The 18,182-nt window shown below is 35.2% G+C and overlaps 2 protein-coding genes across 2 annotated transcripts; one reads left to right on the forward strand and one right to left on the reverse strand.

Moving 5' to 3' along the window:
* Positions 1-992: 992 nt before the first annotated feature.
* Positions 993-12,785, forward strand: LOC122281078 (phosphomevalonate kinase, peroxisomal). Its single transcript, XM_043092330.1, has 11 exons — positions 993-1,154; positions 1,264-1,336; positions 1,753-1,903; positions 3,492-3,589; positions 3,966-4,075; positions 4,162-4,214; positions 4,515-4,898; positions 5,864-5,968; positions 6,666-6,893; positions 8,157-8,279; positions 12,264-12,785. Exons 2-11 carry the CDS (start codon positions 1,329-1,331, stop codon positions 12,528-12,530), a joined length of 1,527 nt encoding a protein of 508 aa, XP_042948264.1. The 5' UTR covers positions 993-1,154; positions 1,264-1,328; the 3' UTR covers positions 12,531-12,785.
* A 390-nt stretch (positions 12,786-13,175) lies between these two features.
* On the reverse strand, positions 13,176-15,505 carry LOC122281077 (pentatricopeptide repeat-containing protein At1g31920). The gene has a single exon (XM_043092329.1). The coding sequence runs from the start codon at positions 15,033-15,035 to the stop codon at positions 13,197-13,199; it is 1,839 nt and encodes a 612-aa protein (XP_042948263.1). The 5' UTR covers positions 15,036-15,505; the 3' UTR covers positions 13,176-13,196.
* Between the last annotated feature and the right edge of the window lie 2,677 nt (positions 15,506-18,182).

Below are 18,182 nucleotides of genomic sequence, written 5' to 3' on the forward strand. Positions count from 1 at the left end.
CGTTGACTTTCCTGCCATCGAAACACAATCCATAGACTTTTTGTTGTGGAGGAAAACGAAGGCCATCGTACAGTACATTTCTGCGCCAACAACCATTACTGCATTAATAATCCACTGTTATTCGAAACTGGGGACCTTTGAGTGTTTTTTTATTTTTTTTCTCTTATATATATATATATATATATATTAAAATAATGTGTAATAAGTTTAGTGCAAATATGAAAATAAATGGGACCTATTGAAAAATATCATTTTTTTTTTTAAATAAAGAGTCTTGTCTTCCTTTTATTTTCAAAAGATTTGTGCAAGACTTGTGAATCCTCAATTCATATATCTATCATTACTCTTTTAAAGTGAGGATTGGTCTCGGGTTAAGTGGATTCAATGCTTCACTATTAATAATACAAGTTATTTTATTTTCAAATTGATGTAAAGAGTACTTGATCGCTCACATCATTTAAATTGTAATATTTAATTTATAATATTTAAATTTTAAAAATTTTTTTTAAATTAAATTATGTCATGTAAAAATTTTATTGAGTGTTCTCTAATACCGACTTAATAATAGAATTTTTTTAATAATACTCGAGGTAAATATTAAATTTACTACAATTTGTGCGATAATTAACACAATTTTGACATAATTATTAATTTCGAAGTAATTAGTATTTATCTGCTTAATTTCTTTTTTAAAATTAAATTTGTGGATATATAATAAAATTTGTGGCAAGTTTCATTTTACTTGACGAAATTTAAAAAAGATGTGAAAATGTATGAGTTTTTTCTTTTTAGAATTGTTATATATATAAAAAAAAATTACATAAAAATAAATTTATAAATTAATGTAATTTTATTAAATTTATTAAATTTATTTTATAATAAAATTAATTTTATAATATAATATATCATATCAAATTATATTAATTTATAAATTTATTTTTATATAATTCTTTTTTGTTTAAAGGATTTTTTTATTTTTTTATTCGTTGGTTGGTGGGGAAGCACTCATTATTTTAAGTTATGAACACTATGGCACCGCTGCAAAAGGTTTGAAAACTTTGACGTCAAAACCAAACCAACGACATCGACAGAAACAACGAATTTTGAGTCTGTCGTCGCCTTCGCTGGAAGTTTGAATTGTGAATCCGAAAGAGGTGCATACAACTCCCCGGCACCGCGATCTCCTTCTCCATTTTTATTTGTACCATCGTTTTTATTTGACTAACATATCTAAACTATAAGACTTGGTGACTTTGATTGCAGCCAATCATAATTTTTACATCAAGATCAAATCGTGACAACAACTCTAGAGACAGAGACACAGAGCTATGGCCGTGTATGTTTCTTCCCCAAATTTGCGATGTTGGTTCTTCTTGAATTGGGCCTCAAATTCTATGTTTGTTTCTCTGTTTGGTAGCTGAGAAAGAGTAACGATTGAGTAGAAAAAAAGTATTGTGTTTTAGTTTTTCTTTTAAGTATTTGGGGATCCAGTGTAACGATAAAATAAAAAAATAAAAAATAAAAAAAAAATTAAATAAAATAAAAAAAAAAAACTCTAGTCGGAAAACGAATTTTCTTTTCGGAATTCAGGAACCAATATAGCATAGGAGGTTTTTAGGATTTATTTTGTGTAGTTTTATTTTTAGAGCAAACAAATAGACGGTAACTATCCTATTTGGCGAATCTCAGTTGTAATGCTCCTGAAAGGAAGAGGTGTGTATTCTAATTTGGAAAATTTTAATGCTCACACAGTGTTGCTTCAGCTCCTGGGAAGGTCTTGCTGACTGGGGGATACCTTATTTTGGAGAGGCCAAATGCAGGGCTTGTGCTCAGTACCAACGCTCGGTTTTTCGCAATTGTGAAACCACTTCACGAGGAGATCAAGCCCGACAGCTGGGCGTGGGTGTGTTATTCTTCTACTTTGTCCGTTGTCGACTGAGTTTGATGTCATTGGTTTCATCTTTTTGTTTATTCTTGTGTGTCAATTTCCTCGTCTGCAATCGGTGATGCTTGTCAATTTTCTTCTCTGCAAGTGGTTGAGGTAGCATTTGCTATTCTTCAGACTGTCCGAAAGTTTTATAATGGGACAGATCGTGCTATGTCAAGAGTGTGCAGTGGGAAATGGGAGTAACAAGTGGAGTATACAAGCTATCCGCTTGTTTTCTGTGAATAAGTGGGGAAGGGAAAAGATGTAAAATTAATTAGTCTGAATGTTGCAACCAAATGGTTTCACGTTATATATCCTCATGGGTTATAGTTCACATGTATACTTCCGGTGTACCTGGGCTATGCCTATCTTTATATCAATGAAATAACTTATTACTTATCAAAAAAGAAAAATATCCTCAGGGGTTATAGCATACATTAGACCTACTTGTTAACCCAAAAGAAGTGGTCAACTTTCTTTTACTTTTGTGCCATTTTTTAGATCATTAGAAAAAAGTTTGCAGAGATAAATAGTTGTTATGGCCAGTCTTGGCAGATCGCAACAGAAAGCTGTTTCATCATTCTTAAACTGCTAACCTTGGACATTGTTTCTGAGAGTCTGTTCTATAAGTTTATTCAGAAACCAATAATTGAGTTTTCTGGAGCTTCATCTCTTTTGGTGACAATTTTTTCTGCTGGGTTACTTTCTTGTTTTGTTTTCTTTTAATATACTCTAACATGCTAATTGGCGATAATATGTTTTTCTCCCATGGTGTAACAACCATAATGTTAAATGAGCCTTTCAGAATCAATTTTTTCAGCAAATACTTTCCAACATAATACATTGCTATCCTAGCCCCTAGTGTAAGCCAATGATAACTTGATAGAATACCTAAATCTTAGTTGAAAATAAGATACGTGTAAACACCAAACCCATGTCATGTGAGACTCTAGTATGGATGTCTCATATGGATATGGGTTTGGAGGGCTGTATCAAAGTTGGGAAGTGCTGTGAGATAGGACAAAAAGCTGAGTTGAGAAATGGACTGCAGAGCAGTTTCTTGGTGGCCAACTATGAAAGTCAATTGTTGCCTGGCTATGAACGCCAAAGATGTAGGGATGCAACTTGGTAGGTTTAACTAACCCTAAATTGGGCTGGTTCCCAGAGATATAAGCATGAATGCCGAAGGTGTAGGGTTGGAACTTGATAGGTGCAAATTAACCTTAATTTGGGCTGGTTCGCTGACAGTTATAAGCATGACTGACCTTTTGTTGATTTGCTTCTATATTGCAATCAACCCAGCCAATCTCTGATGAGCTGCAATTCTTCCAAGTCAGGCCAAATGCTGGCTATAGTGGCATTTAGTGAAATGAGGTTATGCTCTGAGTACTTGTTTTAGAGCAGCATGATTTTCACATAAGCTGCTATCTGCATCCATTTTTCAATAACTTTTATTCAGTTCCTTGTGTTGACAAGTAATGTTGTTGACTCATTAAGACAAGCCTGCATTGGGAATATTGTTAACATGGTGCTGAATTTCTTGCAACTTTCTGTATCGCTTCAGGCATGGACAGATGTGAAGTTAACATCTCCTCAACTTTCCAGAGAAAGCTTGTATAAGTTGGAACTTAAAAACATGACACTTCAGTGTGTCTCCTCAAGGCAAGTTTTTGTTATTTATGATAGTCGTGGGCGTTTATCAATTCTAAATCTTCAAATCTCCAAATATATTTTAAGTTTTTTTTTATTTCATTGATGCTCATTGATTTTTTTTTTTTTTTGTTAATCTTTTGCTCAACTTGCTCTTCTCGTTTGCTTCTTGGGGATATTCTTTTGCATACTTTCTGTCCATTATCAATTATTTAAACAGCATTGCTTCCATGTGACGAAATGGTTATAGAGAATGCTGGGCCTTATACAAAGATGATTAATTTTACTTCTTTTTTTCATACTTCTCCAACCATGTGCTAATGATGAAGAGAACCTGGTCAAATGAATTGTTTAAGTGATGTTTGTTATATTGGCTAAAAAAGTTCAGTGAGTCGAGGAACCCATTTGTGGAACAAGCAGTGCAATACACTGTGGCAGCTGCACATGCAACATTTGATGATAATAAGAAAGAGTTGTTACAGAAACTACTTCTACAGGGTAATCTTTGATGCTTCCTGTGTTTCTCTATCAATGTAAAGATTTCCAGCTTAAGGATCTAATATTTTAACTGGATTATTATGCAGGTCTTGATATCACAATTTTAGGTTCCAATGAGTTCTATTCATATCGGAATCAGGTATTTACCCTTCTATGATACTTAAATATTTTTCAATTTGTTGGTGGAAACTCTCTCTCTCGGTTTTTTTTTTACTTATTTAAAATTTTCTTTCTTGTTCTTAGTAAAATTTTCCCTCAAGCATTTATCTTCCTAACACATGCCTTTAGAGACTGTATTCCATGCTTGTTTGGTAAAGTGCTAATATTCTCTGATTAAACTTGTTCTAATTAAGCTTACCTTCAACTATATTTTCTTTTCTTAATAAATCCATTCCAAAGTTTTAGTTTGAGATGTTTACATCTTGTACTCTTTTCATAGATCGAAGCACGTGGGCTACCTTTGACGCCGGAAGCATTAGCTTCCCTTCCACCTTTTACATCGATTACCTTCAACACAGAGGAGTCAAATGCTGACAATCGCAAGCCAGAAGTTTCTAAAACTGGATTGGGTTCATCGGCGGCAATGACAACTGCTGTGGTTGCTGCTTTACTCCATTACCTTGGAGTTGTTAATCTAAACTCAACTAAAGATCAAGACAAAGAGAAGAAGGGTACTGGTGATCTTGACGTGATACACATGATAGCTCAAACTGCTCACTGTCTTGCACAAGGGAAAGTTGGCAGTGGGTTTGATGTCAGTTCTGCTGTTTATGGCAGTCAACGTTATGTCCGGTTTTCACCGGATGTGATTTCTTCGGCTCAGGTGTGTGGGTGGGTGGGGTGTTTGTTTGTCTCATGGCTGGTCATTCATTGTATGGAGGGACTACACCCTGATTCTCATTTGTCCAAAGTTCGCTGTCAGACAATAATCGTGGAGGCCATATATAATTTAGGCTGACTTTACTACTTTTGGGTGATAAGCATAGGCTTCACTACGATTTACCTTCCCCAAATTTTGAACCATAAATTTGGATTTTACCTTGAGTTTAATAGGCATTCAAATTTGTGTGGCCTCCCCTTGTGAGTACATTTTGCAGTGTGCTGTACAAAGCCTTTTGAGGTAATAGACTTTTAACTCTTTAATGTGATACACCATGCCTGACCCTTATCAACTTTAAAGGGTTATGGACTAGTTGTTTAGTTCTACGTAGAGTTTGTGTGATACCCTATATGATAAGAATAAGGATAGATGGTTTATGGGATCTTACATTGCCTGGGAACGAGAAATTCTTACTCTTTATAAGGTTCCAATGAGACTCCAATTATATCATTGACTAGTCTTTTTGGAGTATAGGCCTGTGATTTGGGCTTTCCATTAGGGCATTACAAATGGTATCAAAGTTTATCCCAACCAAAAATATGGGACTTGAGCCGTGCCACCTACGACGGACTGGCCCGACGAGGATGTTGGGAATTTTAGGGAGATAGATTGTGATATCCCATAAGGGTAGGTAGTGTATAGGATCCTATATTCCTTAGAAAAGAGAAGTTCTTGCTCTTTATAAGGTTTCAATGGGGCTCAAATTGTATCATTGACTAGTCCTTTTGGAGTATAGGCTTGTGGTTTGGGCCTTCCATTGGGGCATTACAAGAAGTCTCAACCCCCCATCCCCCAACGCGCGTCTCCAAAAGGAAGAAAATAGAAAATAGGAAATTGAAAACCAGAAACAGTGTCCAGATGGTCTTGCGTAAGTTGCCACAACTGATTTGTTTATTGGAACATTGCAGGATGCAGCAAAAGCATCGCCCTTACAAGAAGTGATTGCAGATATTTTAAAAGGGAAATGGGATCATGAGAGTACTAAGTTTTCCTTGCCACCGTTGATGACCCTTGTAAGAATTCTAAAATTTAAAATTTGTTACGATATATGTGTGTTTGCAAATATAAATGCTTTTACGAGATGCTTGTAGATATTATGCAGGCAGATAAATTATTTAATGAAATACCCCATTCCCTCTCTAGTTCTAATACCCTACTTCGCATGAGTTGTTTCAGCCTGTTTCAATTTCTATTTCTTTTTTTGATAAAGCACAGTACTGGATAAGAATAGTAGATCTTTTTTAATTACATGAATATAAAACGAAATTGATGCAGCTACCTGTAATGGCTTTTCGATTTGTTGGATGGAACAGTATCAGTACTAACGTTTCTGTTTTGTTACAGCAAATGTAGAAACCTGTTTACCAGAAAATCTACATCTCAATCACTCAATCTTCATGTGCAGTGGGTTTTAATTTTGTAATGTGTAAAATGTGTTCAGTTTAGTGGTTCTTTGATTGAAGCTTTTGCGTCCATTCAAGTTGAAATATTGGAGTAAATATGTGTAAATAACAACATCTTAAGTGTATATTCAAAAAAAGTAATCAAATAAGTAATGGAAAACTGGTCTGCAAAACAGAACTTTCCAACAATAACTTGTTTCTCTTCTCTTCTTTTGCTTTCCTTAAACAGAGGTGTAAAAAATCATCTTTGTTTTTTAAAAATACTTCGAAGAATGCCTGCTCTTATTGGTTATTGTGCCTCTTGAAGGTACTAGGAGAACCAGGAACTGGAGGTTCATCCACACCATCAATGGTAGTTGCTGTGAAAAGGTGGCAGAAGTCTGACCCTGAGAAATCCCTAGACATATGGAGGAAGTTGTCAGAGGCGAATTTTGCACTTGAAGTACAACTCAATAGTTTAAGCAAACTTGCGGAAGAACACCGGGATGCATATAAATCGGTAATAAATGACTGCAGTGGGCTTAGGCCAGACAAGGTAATTCTCGAGTTCCTTTTTGTTGCATCTGTTACATTTCTCAGTGATGATTCTCTGGCAATGAAAAACCAATTGGAAGGATTTTTTTTTTCTTTAGGAGTTTGAGATACGTATGTAGGCTGCATCATTTTGGTCTCCATATCAAGAAAAATGTTTTCATCTTTTTTATGGTCATCATATAATTTAGAGGTTCATTCCCTGTGGACTACCTGAACTTTGGCCAATTGGCTAAGGAGAGACGAATATATGAATTCTGGAATTATGCGGTAGTTTTTGTACCGCACTTGCCTTTATATTGTCCTTGAATGTCTTGGAAAATATTCCTCATTATGCAAAGCATCATGTAAAGTCTTAATATCAAGTTAAGCAATTTACTAAAAAGAGAAAGCCATTTCCAAAAATTTGTCCTGCCAAATTCAGTTCTGGATAGGATCTGTGGGACCAGATTATAGGATTATTACCAGCAAGAAATAAGTCCTTAAGCTTCTGTTTTGAATCTTATAAAACATTATAAAGCTGATGTTTCATCTTGTTGGTAAATACTGAAAGTTTTAGATCACTATTGCAGCTCTTCTATTTTACGTACCTTAAAAAAAAAAAAAAAATTAGTTTCCTTTCATTAGAAACCTTTTGCAAATAGAATATGGATAGTTTAAGCCTAATAATTATGGGCTGCCAAATGCTTTAAGGGAATATCCAAAGTTCCATTCTCAAAGTTGTCTAATGGGATGAACAAAATTGGTAGACTGCATTGCATCTGAATAACACAGATAATTTCAAAAAAAGGTTTGCATGTTTTATTCCATTATTACTGTCATGACGAACTTATTAGTCTGTGACGGCTATTTGATTGGTGGATTTTTTCCACCCAATTAATTCAGTCACTGTCTCTTTTTTTTTTTTTAATTTATCTTCATGGTTTTCTTTTTTGGTGTATGCTCAGAGTGTGGGGAGTGGGGGAGAGCAAGTGACTAACGTCGAGCTTATTATCATGGTCTTTACATGTCTTACCATGGATTCATGTATGTGAATAAAACTATATCTTAGATCAGGCTCACGCTTGCCCAAAGGAAGTGTAGCTTGAGCTTCATTTTCAAATTGCGAACTTCAAAACTCATATAGGGTCTGCTTTTGGTGGGTCATGGGCAAGTTTTTGAAATTTCCTAGTCCATTTAAGCTGTAAATTTGCTGAGCTTAACATTTCTACTTTCTGCTTTTTATTTTTTCAAATTTTGATTTTTGAATTGTAAATTTCCCAAACAGTGGTCAGAGCAAGCTTCTGAACCAAGGAAAAAAGAAGTTGTTAAAGCATTGTTAGGAGCAAGAGATGCTATGCTTGGGATCAGATATCATATGCGCCAGATGGGTGAGGCTGCAGATGTTCCAGTAGGTTCTTTTCTCTTTGGGTGCTTTTTTCTTATTCTTCTTTTCATATATATGTTTTTGCTATTCTATGTAGAATGTTTGTTAAGGTGGAGAATTCACATGACAAGAATGCAATTGTTTGAAATAGAGTAAGAGTGTTACGTCATCCATACTCAGATAACACTTAATAATGTGGGTCTCCACTCAGTCTTGTTTTCTGATTTATTTTAATATGTTGCAATATACCGATCAAAAACATGACAAGAATGAAAAACAGTTATCTTTTATTAAGTGATGGTGAAAGGCAAGACTCTATTCGAAATGCCTGTGGTCAATTTTTAAATATACAAATCTTCCTGGCAGAAAGATGGTAAAGAGATGAATTCTCTTTGGGGGAATAAAAGAAATAATGTACTGAATAGAGAGAAGAAGAAGAAGGAGAAGAAGAAGATTTCTTTGTTCTCTTTTGATCTTAGAGATTTTATTTGCTCATTTTGCTCTCAAAATCTTGTTATTTGCTAATTTTTTGCTTCTGATTTGTGGCTGAAAGTAGCTAAACATATTATTTTGATTGGAGTGGTGTGGGGAAAACAGAGCTTGAACGTTTTATAAAATGTCTGTGTCAACACAACCAAGCTTCTAACTCGGCCGAGTTGCATTGGTATTATTAACATAACTGGGCTCAAACTGAATTGTCGCCATGACTGGATTAACTTCAGCTGCATATTGCTGATGAGGAACAATTAATTTCTTGAAAAATCAGAATAATGGTTGAAAATTAGGGGTTCAGTTGGCAAGAAAGAGAAAAGAACAGGACAGTAGTTTGGGTATGGAAAGAGGAGCAGACACACCTACAAACTTCTCCCTTGACCAACCAAGTAATTTGATTGGAATCCTAGGTTGACTTCCTCTGGTACTTTGGGGGTAAGCCCTCATTCCAAGGTCAAAGCAAAGGCTGCTGCTATGATTTGAGGTTTTTTTTTTTTTCTTTTTTCTTTTTGTGAAATAGGAACATGCTAGCCAGAAAGATGATGTAGCCACGTGCAAGTGCATGGATCATGTTTTACTTGAGTTTTTGGAATGCTAAGTTATATCTTTTCATGAGTTTGCTGATATGGCTCATTTTGGGCAATGTCAGCATTTACAATGTTAGATGCATGATAACACCAGCCACTCTAGCAATTTTTTTGTCAGGCCATTGACAGTCAGGAAAAAATTCTTATGATGAAACCTTTTCAAGGCATTGGTGAATAAATTAAGCAACTGATAGTATAGAGACGTAACTGAACCATTCCAAGATTGACTTTTTCTAACTTTTCTAGTTCAATGCACCTTTTTCCCTTCTTCATCTCGCTCTGATGGGAAGCATGAAGTTGGGGTCTTACTTTTTTGTCTTTTTACCCTTTTAATCAACTCAATTGCAAAATCCAAGTAATTTGCAGATAAAGCCTTACAGAGGAGCTTCACCTTCTGCTTTAGTTGGCATTGCAATCGAGCTTAGACAATGTAGAAGAGGAAAAGTCTAGGGTTAAGAGACCTGACTCGAATTTCTCATAGGTGACTAGATTTTAGGATTGTAATTGGTTGCTTGGCCTAGCAGCTGCCCTTGGGCTCTATAATATCTGGGGCCTGGGGCCCTCCAGCTACTATAGTTTGGCACCTATATTTTAAGGGCTTACCTCTGAAAATACCACTGCTGTTGTTTAAGTGTAATCCTATTATTTTTATGCAATTGTCTTTTTGGCTCTTGTTATTGCACATCCTCTATATTGTTGGTTTCACCCTGCCCTGTAATGGGTCCTTGAATGAATGTTCTTTGAACCTCACGCCAAAGTAAAGTACAACTAACGTATAATCCACCTGACATAGTAACCATCTCTTCAATTAGGCCAAAACTGCCATTGAGCATCCCAAGCTATTTAGTTTACTTCCTGTAAACAGTATGATCATGGATCATAGCAGCAAGTGGTCATAATGGGAGATGCTGAAGTGGGAGGTGTGCTGAGTTTCTAGCACTCCCATCCAATCTATTCAAGGTTAGGGTCTCAATTACTCTTGTTGGGGCCTCTCTCGATGATTGATTCAACATTGATTTCATGCTCAAGTTGCACAGTCCTCCCTCCATCCATGGATTCAAATAATTTATTGGTTAAAAACTCTGCTGCATATATGATTCCATGCTTGTTTCTTCTCTGAATCTGATCCTAGCATCAGTCAATCAGTATTCGACGTGAAGAGAGGGAATAGCCTTTACTTTAGGCTATTGTTCCAATCTCTAATTCATGTAATTCCCTCTCCATCAACCGACCACGTGAGTATGCATCCAGCTAGAGTGTTATTTAGATGGATCGAGAGAAGATCAAGTCTTGTGGACAGGCAAGTTCTGAGAAGGAGAGAGCAGGCATTGAAGGTGAAACTAGATGCTCAAAGCCATTCTATATGCAACAAAACGGCTCAAGAAGAGCAGGAAATTACCATAACCTTGGTGAGAGAAGGGGGGGTTGCTTCAAAGGGTCACACAACAGGTACACAATCAACTTGGCAAGGTCCATCATTTGGTCCTTCTCCTATAGGCTTGGTAGGTAAGCTACCTTTGTCCGTCTTTAGCTCTGATGCATTATGCTCAGCAGCTCTGAAATGCCCTAAACTTTCATGTTGCCTAAAACTCCGTCTAGTAAGGACTGATTTATATTTGATCCTTTGTGCCCAGAGAATGTTATGTGTTCTCCAATTTCAGACTTTGAATAGAAAGAACATACCGTTTTCTTCAAGATTATCTCTTATTTGCAGAGCAAAGAAAGCGAGCTGCAACTCACCTTAGCATTTCCAATGTCCCGTAGAATCTCTAGAGCCTTCATAGCTACTTTAGTTTTGTCTTTTTATCTCTTTGAACAATTGGAATCTGAATTGAACTTGTGGGGCTCGGTAAAATGAAGACTCAGTTTGTATTGCCACAATATTCGGGTACTCATATAAGTAAAAATATCAGAAGCTACAAAGAACTGAGGTGTAGCCCAAAATATTGTGTAACACCATCCAAAAATAGTCTGAATCTGGCGAGAACACATACTGTCATCTTAATATGTATCTGTTTCCCGGTGAAATCATACTAATATTCATTGTTAAGTGCATAACTGCACTGCAGGCAAACCATGTAAAGCCAAGTGGTTGGTTTTTCGTGCTTGGTTTGCTAATTCAAGTACAATCTGTTGACGAACACTTTAATCAAATTAATCCAGAGTCAAGTAGCTTGGTTTTTTCAGCAAAGAAAGTCAAGCCAAGACATATGGGAAGTGATGAATTTTAGGTGACATGAGGGTGTTACAATATACATTTGATCCTTTGTGCCTGGTGTGTTGTTTTTATGAATGTTTTAGATTACAAGTTGTCCCGAAAGCTTAAGCAGATGGGAAGAGATGAATTTAATCATTTTATTTACATTGCAACTCTCCCCCTTAATATGTTGGGCCCAGCAAGTGAAATAAGTAGTTGAAGTGGAGGTGATGTGTGGATTCTACATTCAAATTCAGGATCATTACTCTGATACTATGTTGAATTATGGTGCTTTTATCTATCTTTTACTTATAAAAAAAAAAACCAGCTCTTCCAAAAGCTTTAGACGGATGGGAGGAGATAAAGTTAATAAATTTATTTATATTCTAAGATTGAGCAAGTAGCGGATTATCTTAACAGCCTTTATCAACCAAAGTTCAAGTAACTTGGTTCATTTTTAGCCCAAGTTAACCCTCTATAGATCTTTATCTGTTAAGCCCTAAACATTCTGGTTGAAAACTTTTTTAAAGGATTTCTAGTTTCCAACTTTCTGATGGGAAAGGTTACAGACTACCAACACAATCTGCAAGTTAATTTAGCTAGGTGCAAGTATCTGATAGCCCCATACCTGGTGTTATCATTTTGTGCATACACAGAAATTTTCACATGTTTTTACCATTCGTAAATCTGTCATTAGGTGCGATTTTTGAGTTTAACTTTCCAAATTTGCAGATTGAACCCGAATCACAAACTCAGCTTTTAGATACAACAATGAACATGGAAGGAGTTTTGTTGGCTGGAGTTCCTGGAGCAGGTGGCTTCGATGCAATCTTTGCTGTTACCTTGGGGGATTCTGGTAGCAATGTCAGCAAAGTATGGAGTTCAGTCAATGTTTTGGCCTTGTTAGTTAGAGAAGATCCTCGCGGTGTTTCTTTAGAAAGTGGAGATCCACGAACCAAGGGGATCACAGCAGCCGTTTCTTCCATTCATATCAAATGAACCGATATTTGCAAATCAGAAGAAAAAGAACCTTAATTTAACGGTAAAAGTAGGTTTAGATCTGTTGTAATTTCTATGAATCCTGAAAATAAACGAAGTTATTCATCCAGCAGACTATCCAGATGTAGATTTTATCTGCCATCATATTTAAATGGCAAATTTTCATTGTTTGCACCTTCTCATTTCGGTTTTCCTTGAGAGATAAAATAATAAAAAATAATGGTTCTCTTCTTCTTTGAGAACAGTTTATGAAAATGTTGAAAGTCTTCATGTCCTCGTTTTCATTCTTGATTTAATATTTGATGATAAACGTGACAGCCATTTCTAGCTTGAAAAGAAAAACAATTTCAAATTCTCTCTTGTATCCATCCAGGAGGCCATATTCTTGAACTTGTATGCATCCTTCCATCAAGTAAACAGCGGTGTTCCTCTTCCTTTATCAATAAGCATGCATTTTCCTTTCTTCATGGATCTTCGATTATATAGCAGGAGAAAAAATACTCGGGGGTCCCGATTCTCCAGCTATGTTTATTTCTTCCACCGTATAGTAATTGTGTTCTTTTGCAGTTTCATGGAATTCATATCTTGTTGAGATACCATTCAAGATGTTGAGAAAAAGAAGCTTCCCAGTTAATCATTTGGATGTGGCTGAAAAAATAATCAATTTCACCAGTAATCGCTACAAGAACAGGTTCCATTCTGGAAATGGTGGAACCTATAACGGTCTCTTACAGTAATCTCTCGTTCATAAATCATTGAAATATATTTAGTGTATGTGTGACAGTCACTACACATCCTGAGATTCCTAGCTATCCGTATGGGAGACCCCTGAGATGTATGTATGAGTGCAAAAGCAATTGCCAATTTTTGGCTATGAGCTTTCAATCTCTCCCTCTTCTCTTCTTCATCCACATCAAGCAACACCTGTGATGTGTCTGGGGAATAGCCTTCAAACTTCAGCTGCCATTCCATCTGGTGGATCATCTCGTGAATGCCATGACATTGAGGATGAGACATATCTTGGGAAACAAACTTATGGACTTTTCTCTTCACCTCAACTAGGCTGCACCCTGGCTTCTGCTCAATGCCCTTATCGACCATTTCTGTCCGGATTCTAGCCACATCCTCCCACCTTTGTGCACGCGCATACATATTCGATAGTATCACATAATCACTGGGATTATGTGACTTCAATTGGCCCAGGTTCTTGGCTGCAATCTCCCCTAGTTCCAAGTTATGATGAACTTTGCATGCACTAAGCAGGCTCCGCCATACAACATCATTCGGCTCAATGGGCATGCTGTTGATAAGCTCAAATGCTTCATTGAGCATCCCAGCTTGCCCCATGAGGTCGACCAGACAACCATAATGTTGAATTGTTGGATCAATCCCATGCTTGTATTTCATCCTGTCAAAACATTGAAGACCCTCCTTGACAAGACCAGCATGACTACAAGCACTCAACAGTCCCACATAAACAACACCATCCGGTATCATACCTTCTTCAAACATTTCCGAGAAAACTCTTAGAGCTTCCCTACCGCGTCCATGCATGGCGAGCCCCGAGATCATCACAGTATAGGAGAATTGGTTCTTCTTTGCCATGTTTTGAAAGATGCTCAACCCTTTCTCTAAGCTCCCACATTTTACATACATGTCTATCAAAGAAGTTTCTACTATAACATTGATTCCACTAATGTTCCTCAACAACGACCCATGCGTGCACCTTCCCAAATCAAAAGAACCCAAATGAGTGCAGGCGGAAAGGACACTGACTAATGTGCTTTCTTCAGCCCTCCAACATCCCTCACGATTCATTTCCCCAAAAAGCATCAAGCCCTCACACCATAATCCCAAACTAGCATGAGCTCCAATAATAGCACTCCAAGAGGCAACACTCTTTTGATCCATTAACTCAAAAACAGCACAAGCAAGTTCTATCTTCCCACACTTGCCATACATGCTGATTAAGCTGTTCTGCACAAAGACATCAACTTCAAGTCCTAGTTTGAATATATGTCCATGGATTTGCATCCCTTTCTCAAGTGCCCGTCTCTGGGCACACGCCTTGAGAAGAGCCGGGCACGCCTTGAGAAGAGCCGGGTAAGTAAAATTGTCAGGTTCAATTCCTCTATCAAACATCTCATAATAAAGAAGGAAAGCTTCCTCAAAGCTCGCATCCTTGGCATGCCCTCTGATCATGGTGTTGAACACAAAAGTATCCGGGTCCTCGATTTGCCGGAAAATAGAGCAGGCATAATCCATGCTGCCCCAATTCGAAAGAGCACAAGAGGCCACAAGATTGTTTGAACAGAAGGAGTCACAAAGGAGGCCCAGTTTCAGCATTTGGGCATGGACTTGTTTGAACTCTTCCATGCTTTTGCATCTCTTCAATAGGGACAAGCAATCTTGGTCCTTCAATCTCAAGTTGAATACTGTACTTTTTGATGAATCTTTTGATGGCAAAAAGAGATGAATTTGGTTAAGGACCGATGTCCTAGTCATCCTGTCGTCCACACCATGACAATACCAATCTGGATTGCTATTATCGGCAAGGCACAGTTAAAAAAGGAATGACAAGCAAACCCAGCATTTCATTCACAAAACTATCATCTAGTTGAGAAAAACACAAGACGAAAAGTGAGAGAAAATGACCCTGTGAAAGTGTAAGGCTTCTGATCTATGACGGATCAAAGGAGATGAGTATCGATCAAACAGGCTACAAAGTAACAACAACATTCGAGTAAGGGAAATTCAGAAAGGATTCTGAGTGAAATGGGAAGAAAGGGGAAAAACATTTGAGTATTAGCAGTAGTACTTATGTTCGTCCAGGAAGCAAGCAGCTTGAGTAGATTGAAGAGGATTTTGAATGTCATCCATGAAAATTGGCAAAAGAATGGCAGCCAGAAATAGTGTGTCAGATTATGGGACAGGTAGATTCTGGATAGGATAATGTTTGTGTCTTTTGGAGAATGGGGTTGGCTCCCTCGTATTCCTCTTTCTTCCAGAAATTGCCACGTTTACCGTTAGACCCTCCCACAACTCACGTAAAATCAATACGATCGTTAAAAAAAATAATAAAAAAGCCTTTCCATTTAATCATAAAAAAATTTGTGTATAAACTTTCCTTGTTGAGAAATCATATAGCTCGTGAAAATAATTTAGTGACTACAAAATTATATAAAAATTAATTTATAAATTGACATAATTTAACATGATAGTCAAATTCTAAAGTTATTTTTATTATAAAATAAATTTAATAAATCATAGAAAATCATATCAGTTTATAAATTTACTTTTACGTAATCTATTATTTATAAAAATCTCAAAACGCAAATACTTTTTTCAATATTTGTTAATGTATCAAGCTTTTGAATCAATAATATATCTTAAGAGAAATGCTACTTATCATCTCCACACCACACATCATATGTGATTTGTCATTTCTACCCTTCCATTTAAACATACAAATCGATATGTAGATATATATTTAAATAAAATAAAAAAGACAAATCACATGTTTGTGTGTGGTGTAAAGAATGATAAACAGAACTTTTCATAACTTAATAAGCTAATTAAGAAATTTATGAATAGAATTTTTGTTTAATTGTATTCATCCTTATCATGTCAAGAGGGTCGTTCTAAAGTAGAGTTAGATTGGTTTGGTTTTGTCTAAATTGCCTAAGATTAACCCAAGTTGTATTACTTTGTGAAAACACAAAAGAAGAACAATCTCATGAATGCAAAAGTTTCGTAAATTCTATGCTAATATATAATTTGAACAAAAATTTGGATTTACCGTCAATTTGGCCACAAAACGGTTTTCCCTCTTGATATTCCTTAACAATGTTTATTTTTTATTAAAAAAATCTAGTTGTAGGTGATTCTACGCATCAATATATACACTCATCTAATGTGATTGGTTAGAAAGTAGATTTTATTGAAAACAGTACCAATTTGAATTTTGAATATGAAATCAAAAATATTAATACACATATTGGTACGTAAGTTCGCTTGTACGTAGTAAAACTCTTTTATATCTCCAAATTATCATTTTTTTTTTTTCAAATTGGGCTCCAAACTACTAAAATTAACCATTTGCATCTAAGTTACAACGCTTTTTTCTCATTTTCACCCTGAACAATGAAACTTTTTTTTTTTTTTTTTTGGTGTTTTGAGTAAGTTGCCTAAAATATTCTCGCTACAATAAAAAGAACTACGAAACTGCCCTTTAAAGAGAGATTTGAATAGTAAATTGAGATGATCAGTTGAAAGTTTAAAAATTAAATAAAATATTATTATAATATTATTTTTTAATATTATTTCTATTTTGAAATTTAAAAAAAATTGAATTAGTTATTGTATTTTATATAAGAGTTTAAAAAAATTATAATGATGAGATGAGATGAGTTGAGTTGAGTTGAGAGACTCTCAATCCAAATAATATTCTTACTAAAATATTAGAAGATAAACAAAAGCAATACTAAACAATAAAAATAACAAAAATAAATAATAAGTAATAAACTACAAAGGAATAATAAGTAAAAAGTAAAAATAACAGATTATTTTTATTTTTAGATTTCAATGAGGGCATTTTAGTGAACGTGGATGAAAGTGAAAAATAAAAATACCAGGTGGCCTTGCATTGTACGGACAAGTGTAATTGCACCTTTTTTTTAACTATTTTTTAAACATATTTAAATATTTTAAAAAATATAAATTTATTAATAGTCATTTTTTTAACCATAAACTAGGAAAAGAAAAAGACAACTGATCGACTTTATCGGTCATGTTGCTAGATCTAAGTAGCATTTTCAATCCCGTTTAGATGTTAAGTTAAGTTGAAATAATGGAGTGAGTTTTGTAGAACTCACTTAAAATAAATTTAGATGTGTTTAAATATTAAAATCATTTTATATATATATATATGAGAAGTTAAAAAATATTATAAATCTCGAGTGTAAAGTGATGTTGAGTTAAAAAAAATTATAAATATTACGTATAAAAATATTTTGAATTGAGATAAATTTAATGATTTAAAATTTAATATTTAAATATTAAACTTAACTTAAAATTAAACTTAATTAAATTAATCACAATTCAGTCCAAATTTCATACTGGACATAAATGAAAAATATATGTGATTCAACGTGATACTTGAAGGCCCCGCTTGGTTACACAGATGACATGAGATGAGATAAGATGTTTTAAATAGTAATAAATAAAATATTATTATAATATAATTTTTAAATATTAATTTTATATTAAGATTTGAAAAAATTAAATTTTTTATTATATTCTGTATTAAAATTTAAAAAATATATATTAATGAGTTGAGATAAAATGAAATGAAATTTTTAATTTTGACTAACCAAATAAGGCCGAAGTGTAAATGAAGATTTTGGTTGTACGACTGGTAAATGGAAGGACGTGGGTGAGAGAGAGCCCAATGCAATAAGGAGTGGAAAGTGTGGTGGGTGATCACATCACAATTGCTGCACTAGCAACTTTACACTGCCACTCTTCAATCCCGTTGATATTGTCAACCAATTCAAGTTTGAAGGTCTTCTCCTATGACTAAAACATGATGACTACCTACACCTACTCTCACCTTATAAACAGAAGGAACTGCCAAATGGAGTGGCCAAACTT

The sequence above is a fragment of the Carya illinoinensis genome, chromosome 11, assembly GCF_018687715.1.
Source record: "Carya illinoinensis cultivar Pawnee chromosome 11, C.illinoinensisPawnee_v1, whole genome shotgun sequence".
In the NCBI taxonomy this organism is placed as follows: Eukaryota; Viridiplantae; Streptophyta; class Magnoliopsida; order Fagales; family Juglandaceae; genus Carya; species Carya illinoinensis.